The sequence below is a fragment of the Vigna unguiculata genome, chromosome 5 (genome assembly GCF_037176805.1).
Source record: "Vigna unguiculata cultivar grain cowpea cultivar isolate G323 ecotype 2 chromosome 5, ASM3717680v1, whole genome shotgun sequence".
Classification (NCBI taxonomy): Eukaryota; Viridiplantae; Streptophyta; class Magnoliopsida; order Fabales; family Fabaceae; genus Vigna; species Vigna unguiculata.
The window spans coordinates 51,154,499-51,166,645 of NC_140796.1; the positions used below are offsets into that span (position 1 = coordinate 51,154,499).

Consider the following 12,147-nt stretch of genomic DNA (forward strand, 5'->3'; position numbering starts at 1 on the left):
GTGAAATAATAGTTCTTTTAATGTTATTTACTCATAAGTTGTAAATTCCTTAAAGAACAAAAAAAATAAAGATAAGTAAAATTGTAGTTTATTTAATAATGAGTTTAAGTTATAAACGAGAAGTACTTTTTTAGTTACCGTGGATATCTTGCATGTGATAGTATCATAAGTTAAATTGTACCATTATAATTGAGTGAGAATAGGAGTTTGTATTATTTTTTTTTTCGATAACTGTTGTAATTGTTTGAATAGTTAATAATGAAATGAAGAATTTAATTGTTGAACTTAGAAATTACTAAAAAATGTCTTACAGAACTAGATTGCATACTCAAAAGGTATTATAACTATATATATATATATATATATATATATATATATATATATATATATATATATATATATATATATATATATATATTATAGAATTCAAATATCTCATAAATATTTTATATAATTAATTATTACTCAGAAGATAACAAAATTATCATACATGCAACTTATACATTCGGTAACAGATAAGTATCATGAGTGCACTAAAGTAAAATAAGACATAGGTAAACATTATTATCATCATGTATGTATATATATCCACATATACAATTTTTTTCGTACAAGAATTCATTAAGTGTGTATATTATATTATATTATATTATATTATATTATATTATATTATATTATATTATATTATATTATATTATATTATATTATATTATATTATATTATATTATATTATATTATATTATATTATATTATATTATATATATATATAATTTTTTTTATATGGTGTTTAATTTTATTATTTTTATTTTATGTGTGACTTTGATTAATATTTTGATTATCTCAACAATCTTTTTCAAGGATTAGTCTCTTTTATATTGGATATTTCCCTCCAACTATACAATGATTTTTTGTTATTCCATTGTAGTAGTGGGTATGATGATTATGTTTTTGTTGTTATTATTACGATTGTCTAACTCGGCCACCTTGAGAAACCATCACTCATATGTGACATTAAGCTCAACCCAAAGATTTGACATACTTTTATTCTAAAATTTTAAAATAATTGATTTATAAAAAAATTCTCATACATGATATTTAGCTTTGTTATTTGTACTCAATGCAATACTTTGACTTATACTTTAATTATTTCCAACAATATTTCATACATATGTCATGCACATATCATCATAAATGTTAACGAAAATAATATGAAAGAAAAACACATGACTATTAATATAAAAAGGACAAAATTGTAAAAAATAATATATCCAATAAATAAAAAGAAATAAAAACTAAAAAAATATACTTACATATAAATGGGTCATTAGTAATAAGTATATCTTGAAGGGTTTCTGGTTTCTCCACTTATTAAATAGAATAACTTTATTTTTCATAATGTCTACCTAAAATTCATTCCAAATTGAATAAATATACATCATTTTAGTTGTTTACATTTTATAAATTAATGTTGTTCAATAAATCATTTTATCACTAAAATTCTAATAACTATATTACATCTATATCTATATTTGTAGCCATTTGTAAATCTAGAAACATGTATAGCATTAACCTATTGGTGTAAATTATCTATCACAAGTGTTAAAGCTTCCAAGTAGTTCTACACAAATGCTTGCTATCCGAATAACTAAGTCTAATTGATCTTTTATGATATAGCTTGTTGCTTACAATGATATAAATTACTTAGCTTTCTAATAATGAAACATTTCTTTTATATTAACTTACCATCTTTTGTGTATGTGGTTCTCGTGTTTTTGTTATTCTTTTTTAATAATCATTAATATCTGGTGTGAGCATATGATGATTTAGGTGTTTAGTATCCTAATAATGGTGACAATAGTGTAGTTGTTTAGTTCTTTAAATTTGCTTTTCATTGCTAAGTTGTATCTTTTGAAAAACTTTTGTAAGATTTATTTTTTTTCATTTTTGGTTAGAATTTTAGATTGTGTCGGTGTACCATTTTTGTCTTTATGTCTTGGATAAATGTAATAGAAACTCTTAATATATGATTTATCTGCTTAAATTATTAAATATGTAATATTTTTCTTAGTATAATTACTCTATTAAACGAGATGTTATAAAATAAATAAAAACTATTTATGAATAAATCGCAAAAATTATTTTAATTTTATTATTTTTTATTATCATACATTTGATAAGAAATGTGTTTTCACTAGTCCAATCAAATCCAATTAAATAAGTTTCCCTTCACCGGTCATTTGAATTCATTTTACATAAATTAGTGGAAACACATAATGCATTATGTATGTGTGTCATTTTTTTTTATTATAAGTAATTAATTTAATTTTAAAAAATTATTAAATTTAAAATAAAAAAATATAAAATAATTATTTTAATTTTAAAAATAATACAATTAAAATTTACGATTATTTAAAATATAAAAATAAAAGTATAATATTTTTGTTTATAATAACAATTACTTAAAAGGTAAAATTAGAATATATATATATATAATCTCTTTTATATATAGATAAACCATTGCACAAATTATCTTAAAATCTTTAGTTTTTAACTAAACGTGTCTTATATTGTAAATAAAACCAAACATAAAACGAATGTATTGGAAAACATAAGCCATTTCTCTACGTCACATACACATAGAGAGGAGACATATGTTTCAACTTGCATTTAATTGTCGAAAATTCATATAATGTTTGTGATGAATAAAAGAGATGAGAAAATAGTGATTTGGTTTGTGAGTCTTGCTAAATGAATTTTAAAAGTGTTATTTTTAAAGTCAAGAAAGAGAATGCGAGTTCCACCTACAAAGTTGTATTTTCAAACAAAACTCTGCATTGTGGATATTTTTTTCAAAATAAATAAATTTGAGTGCTCCATGAGAATAATTACTTAAAGAATTGTAGTCTGACCACATTAATTAGTTTAACAATATAAAGAAATAGAATTTAATAGGCCAACTTAGTTTGACCAGGTTAATAATATCCACACACCATATTCTTTTCACATTTGTTCCAACACCGCCCCTTGTCGTCATTTTCACTAATCTTATTATAGATTTAATTTTTTGAAATAATGATCTTTGACTAAGATTGGAAAAGTCTACTCCAAGTATAACGGTAGAGAGGAAAAATTTGAATGATTTGGTTAGTGAATTTATATTTCAATTGGGTTTTATTTTTTTAAATTTGAGTTTTTTTCTTTATGTTTTTATTAGAGAAATTGATTTATTGATATGTTCAAAATATTTTTTTTTTTATTTTCATTTAAGTATTTTGCTATTTGATTTTTGTTGTCAACAAGAGGATTTTTTTTTTTATCAGCAGTCAACAAGAGGATGTGATTGTTATCATTGGTGTCTAAGATATATTTAAATATGTGAGTTAATCAATTTTATCACGATCCGAATTGGATTAAAAGTAATTTACTTTTTGTTCTAAATATGGTGAACTCCAATCTAACTAACTTAATATATGAGTTTAACGTGTTCGGTTTGAGTTTAAGGTAAGTTGATCATTTATTTATCACCAATAATATTTTATTTTATCCGTGTAACTTTTTCATAATTCTTTTTTAATTATTTACTATTTTTAATTATGAAAGTTGACGCATTGACTTTTTAAAACATATAATGTGTTTTAATAATATTTGAATAATTTAAATATTTAATTTATTTGTTTGTTAAATTATGCAAGTTGATATTTTAATTTTTAATTATTTTTATAATAATGTTTGGCAAAATAAGAGAGTATTTTGTTTGTACTTCTATAAAAAATGTGATTTAAGTCAATCCATTTTGACTGTACTACAATATATATATATATATATATATATATATATATATATATATATATATATATATATTGAAGAATAAAATATCTTTAAATGAGTGAATCCATCAATCCATGATGAGTAGAGTTGAGTTATAAAATTTTGCATTCACCAAAGAGTAAGTTGTGTTAAGTTATCTCATTTTTAACTGAGCTTGTGTTGAACCAACTTATGTGAGTCGAATTGACTTATTTTAACACCCTTACTCGTTATTTCTATTTTCTTGTCTTCAGGTCATCAATCAACTCGTTATTTTTTTTTCAATATCCTTCAACTCCTTAATTAATTTGCAATTTCATATATAAGAACGATTTAAACAATGAGTTGAAAAGGATTGGAGAGAGTAATTGCATACAAGACCTAAAATTGATATGCCATTTGAATATAACTACACAGAGGAAAACAAAAAAGTAAAATCAAGATTGGAGAGGTGATTAGGTGTTGTTGTTATAAAACAAGTTAAAAAAATGGATAAAATATGTAGCAATAGAAAAAATAAAAGAGAAGTTTTGAAATTACATATACAAAAAAAAAATTGAATATTACTTATACCATATTTAGTTAATATGAATTTTTTTTTATCAAAACGAAGATACATTTGAAGAATATCCAAATAAAATGATCTATTAGTCTTTTCTAGAATGCAGCCATTAGTCAAAAGTAATAAGAGGAGAATACAAATTATTTTTTATTTTAAAAGCATCTATTCTATCCATAAATAAACAACTAAGTATTAAAATATTAGTCATTTAAAATCTTTACATTGAAGAAAAATTATCTTAGAAATTATGTAATACAATAAAATTCATAAACTAAGGGTGTTGGGGGTACATATATAAGATTTATGGATGCAGTGAGTATCTATCTATTAGTTATTTTATATGTAATAATTTTTTACACCATTTTCAACTTAAAATTTTAAAATAATAAACGTGAGTCTTTCTTCTCATATCTTGTTCATCTCAGTTATCTTCCTTCCCTATAAAACTTGTGATTTCATATTTAAATTGTTAAAACATTTTATACCTACGAAGAATTGTGGATATAATGAATCTCAAGTGATGAAATATAATATATATATATAAAATGTTAACACCATTTTGAACCAAAAGTCTTGAAATAATAAATTTTTGGAGATTTTTCTCTTTATACATTGTTCACTTTACTTATCTCCCTTCGATATAAAAACTCAGCGACTAAATTCTTGAATTTCTTGCAAAGGTTTTATACCACTAAACTTACATTAAAGATAAACTTGCATCCTCATCCTTTATATTTGTTTACAGTGAGGATGGAAGAAAGAGAAGAAAGTTGAATTGCAGTGGATTAATGAATGAGAGAATGAGAAAGTAGTATGATTTGAAATTGTTAAAATTGCGTCGAGAATTCAAAGAAGCATTAAACAAATACCAACTACCGCCCCATAAGTCGTTCTGGAGTTCCATTTAAGTCTCCGACACGGCATAGGCTTCAGATTATCACTCTCAGCCTCTGCTTCTTTAATTATAGAATCTCAGAATTCTTGTATCAAGGTGATTTACAGAGTGTAAAAGGTACCCCTCTTTCAACACTATTTCACCCCTTCTTAACAGGAAACTCTTTTACACTTCTAATCCAACAATCAGATGAAAGTGACCTCACACATACACAACCTGTTTCTTCTCAGTTAATGCACCCTCACACTTGCAACCACTTCAAGATACGTGTTTCCTTTCCATTACTTCAATAGACCGTGACAAAGATCACTAGGTAAAAAGGATCACAGTGCAACCTCTCAACTAAGTGGTTACAAGCTCTATTTTATGAATCTATTATTTTGCTCAGTATAGGAATGGGTAAAAGTGCTAGTTCGGATGAATAAATGCGACCAACCTCAAACTCTCAACTCTCGGGTCCCATTGGAGTGCAATGACTCAGTTCGGTTAAAGAAACAGGTGAATCAGGCGAAAAGTTTCTGATAATCAGAGAACTTTGAACCCCACCCATTCCAAGGATGATGAAAAAAGACTAGTAAGCTTCGGAACTTGCTGGAGTCTGGAACAGCAAAAAGCTAACAATCATGGGACACGTAACTCTAGTTGGTCCGATTCAAATGGCTTATAAAAGAACTACCTTGGAGCACAGTTTGCCTGTTCTCTGCCAGAGATTTTCTCAAATCCGAGAATGATGATGGAACAAATGGTGAAAAGTACGAAATTAATTCGATTTATTTTTAAAAAATCAATTACTATCACCCGCTTCCTGGGGAAAGGAAATATTTTTTAAAGAATAGTCTTCTAGTATTTATTTTTCCTGAAACAACTGTTACGATGCTGGAATGCAGCAATTTCGCACACCAGAGTGGAGAAATACTGATCACAAAAATCGCCAGCAAAAATACCAAAGCTCGCAGAGTTCCTGACAAGGTATATAACATGATTTGGTAAGCATAAATAAAGTAAAAAACACGAGTAAAATTTAAAGCCAAACTGCCCTTGAATTTCACAGAAATTGAACTGCTGATACTAATCAACCTGCGGCAACTGTCACATTTAACAGGACAAAATGGGGTGAGGAAGGAAAAAAGAACGGATGATTTAACATCACTCATTATAGGATCAAGTACAAAAACATGACAGTGTTCCCATGGATCAGACCTACTTCAATAAATTTCAAATTTTCAGCTGCTCCAAAATACGCACAGTCTCGATGTTCTCAGCCTTGTCCATATCTTGAATTTTAACTGGTTGTTTATCTTGTTGGCAAGAGGCAGTAGCAGTTGGTAGATCCTTTTGGATGGGAGCAGGTTCATCCCTTCTTGGAGGTGGAGCAGCATATACAGGAACAGCATGCCGAATATTGACTGCAGAAGCAACTCGCATTGGAGAAGCCCGTATTACAGGATGGGGTGGCACTGAGGCAGGTGGTGGACAAGGTGGTGCAGCAAATGCTGGTACTACAGTCCGTATAGTCACTGCAGGAGCAATCCCATGGCAAGATGATCTCATTTGTCGAATAGGAACATAAGGTGCTGCTCCTACTGCAGGGAACTTAAGGGGACGAGTCCCTCGGCTTTCTAAAGCACAAGACTGTGGTGGTAGGGTGGAATTGTCGCTGGTCACTGCAGCCTGTGGATGCCTGTTTCGAGGACTTTCATTTGCTGTTGCCATTGATGGCTTACTTCGAGGTGCGGTTCTTTGGCAAATTAGGGGAAGGATTTTTGACGAAGTGGCTGGTGGTGGTTGAGAACTGATTGGTCTGGGATTTTGAATCTGAAACCTTTTATGAAATGGAATGGGAGTGTTTGGATTAGACATTGTCATCTTCTCCTTCAAACGGTAATTCAGTAAAGCCCGCGCTATTGTGATCTGTTCCAGTTCATCATTGTTCTCTGGTTCCGTTGAGGAGCTTGCAGTCTCTTTTGCCACTGGTAAGAAAATTTTTGCCCATTCGTATTCAATCATTCACAAATGAATCATAAATCATCAGATACACAAAAGATGAAAAATGCAGTTTTATTGCCAAAAGGTCATGACCAATTCTATCTGGCACGATGTCTTCTAAATAAATTATCTTTGAACTAAAATAGATATGTACTATAAAAAAGGTTTTTAGAATTCTCCCTTATCACAAATAAATTTGCCAACCAAATTCTTTTGCCATATGTAATGAGAATGGAGGAAATAGGGAATCAGGCTTGGGTTGGGTGTTTCCAGTGTCCAATTTTAATCTCCAACTTATATATCGCTAAGTTCAGAGGCCAAATTGACATAAAGTATGTATATTTTACATGAAAACAACTAATTTTCCAGATCAAAGTCAGCTACAACTTACATTGTTTCAAAGCCGACCAAGCTGCCATAGCTGCATTTTTTTCAGCTTGTTTCTTATTCTTTGCGGGTTCTCCAGTAAATGAGATTCCAGCAAGCTCTACTATCCCGGTAAAAACAGGTAAATGTCCTAGGCCAGACCTGTACGTTGTGTAGTGAGGTAATGGGGCTCCTACCCTTTGAGCAATTTCCTGTAGAAGGTTCTTGTACACTCCAGTCTCATCCTATAAAAAACATTGAACACAATAAGCATGTGAAAGAAAGAAAAAAGACCACATATGCAACATAGACACACAATGCAATGAGTTCAAACATTACACATGTTTATTCCACATCAACAAAATTACAAAAAAAAAAAAAAAACATTACAAGTTTACAGCAGGTGAACTTTTTACAAGCTATAAAGCAGAGCAGCATAAAGTTCACTACTAATTTTAGAAACATGTTCATGTTATGTTCTCTTTCATAAAGTTTTCTAATAAAGACTTAACATGATTAAATAAAAAAAAAACAATGGATTAATCGGTATGATCAAAGTTCTACACCTACCAGCAACATTTGTGCATTAATTAAAAAAATCAAGAAAACAAGAAACATTAGCATAATTGTAGAAGAGGTCGACGAGTTTTAATATAAACAAAGAGTAAAAGGGTGGAGGTTGGTGAGAAGGCGCAGGTTAGCAAAGAGCGTGGGTTATTGTTGTTGGGTGCGCAAAATATTTGGGGGTTAAGCAGAGTAAGAAAGGGAGAAAGCAAAAACCCTAGAAGCGGCAATGAGAGAGAATACTCACGAGGATCTTGGCGGCCAGGGAGTGGGAGGGGCCACGGTGGGAGAGGGAATTGAGAGCGACTTCGGCGGCGGAGTGTTCAGCCTGACGGAGAGTGGAGCAGTAGTGAGGGCTCTCGAAGATCTCGCCGTTAAAGTTGACGGTGGCCTTGAACCTGGGCGCGTGATCGGGACCTTCCCGAATGCACGTGTACGAAGGCAGGTTGAAGCAGCTCCGTTGGGCCAGCTCTTGAAGCTGGTTTTTGTACATTTCCACCACCGCCACCAGCACCACCGAGAAGACGTTAGCCACGCGGATCGGGTCGAATATTTCGGACCGGCCCGGGAAATTGGTCGGAGTGGAAATGAATGGGCTTAGGGTTTGTCGACGGAGAGAGGAGACTGTGTTAGTGAGAGAAAGTTGAGGAGTGAGAAAAAGAGAGGAAAGTGCAGAAGCGGAGAGTGGAGGGTAATTTCTGTGAATGATAATAATAATAATAATTATTATTATTAATTAATATTATTATAATTATGTTGGGAGGTTATTTATTGCGTTGTTGTTGTGAGTCAACTCAAAGGTTAGGCTGCAGTGCACCAGTGCAGTGCATGGATGTGAATGTGATCTTTTCCTATATTTTCATGCTTTATGAGACCACTATTTATTTACTTCGCATTTTCCCCACCAAGTTTCATTTATTACTATTAATTATTAATCTACTAATCTATGTAATCAACTACTTATCTTATTTAATGTTAGCTTTTGCTAGCTTCAATAAATATCACTGCCATCTTTAAAATACTGATTAACTATTTTTCATTAAAAATTAATTTAGATACAGTAAAGTTTTAGGTGTAAATAATTTCAATACAGTTTTATTCTACTGTTATTTAATTATAAATCATTATATATAATAAATATTATAAAAATATTAATGGCATTTTAATGCATGAAACAATATTTTGTCCAGTGTACACTCAAATTTTTAATACATTTGCATATCTTTTATAAAAAGTATTATTTTTTTCTTTAATTCATTAAATAATACAGCAAATATCTTATCACATAGTTAATGAGACCATTAATTTTATATTCACATAGGTCAGCTAAACACTTTCAAGGCACCTCCTTAAGGTGTTAACTACAATTATTTAATTATTTAAACTTTAGGAACTGCCATTTTTGCCTACTTTCTTTCCGAATTATTCACAATTTATAATGTGTCATTTTTCTTATTTTAGTTTTCGCATAAATTAATATACTAATTGTTTAGCAACAGTAATTATTTTAATCTTTTTTTTAATTTATTTATTGAGAATATGAGTCTGATTTAGTAAAAATGTATAAAAGATATGTATATACTTTGTTTTCATATATACAACTGTAAATTATTAATTATCTCATTTGAAAAAATTAATGTTCCGTGTGATATGTTTGTAAGTTAAAATAAAATTGAGATTATGATAATAATCGTTAGAGGTTCGTATAATAGTAGATGGTGAGATTGTAATATAAATAAATTTTACTTTTTATAATATATATATATATATATATATACATATATAATTATTTAATTTTATAAGAAATATAAATTAATCTAATTTTACCTTTTAAATTTTTTAATTATATATATAATAATAATTAATATAATATAATATTTGAATATGAAAAAATCTAAAATAAAATAACAAACACAAAATAAATAAAAAGAAGCACTTCGTCATCGATTTTAATGAATAACATTAATATAAATTTTTTATACAAAAAATAATAAATAGTAACATTATTATGTTTCTTCATAGAGAAATAATAAATGCTAACTATATAATTAATAAATATTAAATGTTATTAATTTTGGGTCTATATAAAATTGTGGCTTCAAAATTGAAAAGTTATAATTGTATTAAATTTTATTTTGAAAAGTGTGTTGCAACTGGTTTTTAATTATATTAATATTTTTTATTAAAAAATGATTTTAATTGTATTAATATATAATTTAATTAAATAAAAGATGATTGTGTAATTTTAATTGTATTAAAATATAATTTAATTAGATAAAAGGTGATTGTGTAACTAATAATACATATAATAATATAAAATTTTAATTATTCATCAAATGATACGAATAGTAGTGCAATAAAATATTCCAAAAGAAAACAATGAAATACACTATTTTAAATAATATATAAAATCGTATAATTTTATGATCTCTATTTAGATTTCAACAATTAAATATAGTAATTATTTTCGTGAACTTTTATTTATATATATATATATATATATAATTTAATATGTTTTGTATTGTTTAAGAAAATTAAAAATATAAATAAATGAAAATGAAATGAAAAGTTGGAATAAGAGATATTATCAACGAGATAAATAAGAGTTAGATGTAATTTTAAAATGTTTTAAAAATTGCAGTGAGAAAAAAAACACTTATTCATTTTATGCTAATATCATTCACTTAAAAAAACACTTATTATTTATGTTTTTATTTTGAAAAAGGTTATTATGGGCTAGCAAAATAGTTTACATTTTTCGTTATATTTGTGTAGGTTGAGCTTATACAAACTAGCATGTTCAAAATTTTAATTTATCGTGTGCGTTTTTTAGTGAAGGTCAATCATTCTGATCCATCCACGTCGGCATTATTAATAACAATCCTAAAATACATCTACAATTTATTTGGATTAGGCGTTTTTTAAGGGTGTGTTGGTTTGTGTGGATAGATTTGATAGATAATGTAAAGATGGATTTGTGTGAATTTGAGTTTATGAATAATGTGTTTTTGTTGAGTAGATTTAGAAGGTAAAGTAAGTGGATTTGGAGATAAATTTTATGAAAGTTAGTAAAATATTTGATTGATGTGATAGATAAAATAAATTGTAAAAATAGATAGAATTAGAAAGTTACAAAAATATCCTTGATGAAAAAATAAAATGATTTTGTAATTTGATGTTATAAAAATAATTTGAAATAATTAATACTAATTAAAAAAATTAAAATTATATGAAATTTAAAAATAAAAAATTTAAATTTCTATAAATATAAAAAAATCTATACAATTAAATTTAAAATTTGTGCCTAATATATATATATATATATATATATATTTCTAAGAAATAGTTTTTCAATTTATCACTTTAGTTATGATACTAATTGTTTAGTATTGAATAAAAATTATAATTAATAGTTAAAGTATAATTATTTTTTTATAAAAACGTTGTAGCTTAAGTTTCATGGTTCAATTATTGTGTGACTTATCCGAGTGATATTATGAGAAAATAACATTTGTTTCCTATTTTTGATTAGTAAGTTGGTTTGTCGTTTTTGGTAGTGTTTGTGAAATAAATAAACCTAATAGTGGGTTTATAATAGTTAGTGGGTGATAGATAATATTAAATTATTTATACGTGGGTTAAATATATTTTTATTCTTCAACTATTAGTAAAAAATGGAATTAGTTCTTTTTGAAAATTTTGAACCAATTTAGTTTCTTATGTTTAGAAATGTGTGGATTTAGTCATTCAAACCAAATTTGTTTAAGTTTATTTGACGTTTCAAACGCGTTTCTTAGTTAACATTGAATAAAATATGTGTCAAACGGTGTAAGCAAACTAAAATACAATAATGAAATGTGTTTAAAACGTCAAATAAACTTAATAAAATTTAGTTAAAATGACTAAATCCACACATTTACATAGAAAATAGACTAAATTGGTTCAAGGTTTCTAAAAGGAACAAAAT

General features: G+C 27.5%; 1 protein-coding gene across 1 annotated transcript; it reads right to left on the bottom strand.

Annotated features, from left to right (window-relative positions):
- Positions 1-6,284: 6,284 nt before the first annotated feature.
- LOC114186073 (double-stranded RNA-binding protein 2-like) lies at positions 6,285-8,874 on the bottom strand. Its single transcript, XM_028074085.2, has 3 exons — positions 8,428-8,874; positions 7,642-7,861; positions 6,285-7,234 (listed from the first exon to the last, which is right to left on the bottom strand). The coding sequence occupies exons 1-3, from the start codon at positions 8,671-8,673 to the stop codon at positions 6,480-6,482; spliced, it is 1,221 nt and encodes a 406-aa protein (XP_027929886.1). The 5' UTR covers positions 8,674-8,874; the 3' UTR covers positions 6,285-6,479.
- Positions 8,875-12,147: the final 3,273 nt, after the last annotated feature.

Coding starts and splice junctions, on each gene's coding strand:
- LOC114186073 (XM_028074085.2), bottom strand. CDS start 8,673: ATGTACAAAAACCAGCTTCAAGAGCTGGCCCAACGGAGCTGCTTCAAC. Junction 7,862..8,427: donor CCCTGGCCGCCAAGATCCTC/GTGAGTATTCTC, acceptor TGTTTTTTATAG/GATGAGACTGGAGTGTACAA. Junction 7,235..7,641: donor TTGGTCGGCTTTGAAACAAT/GTAAGTTGTAGC, acceptor TTTTCTTACCAG/TGGCAAAAGAGACTGCAAGC.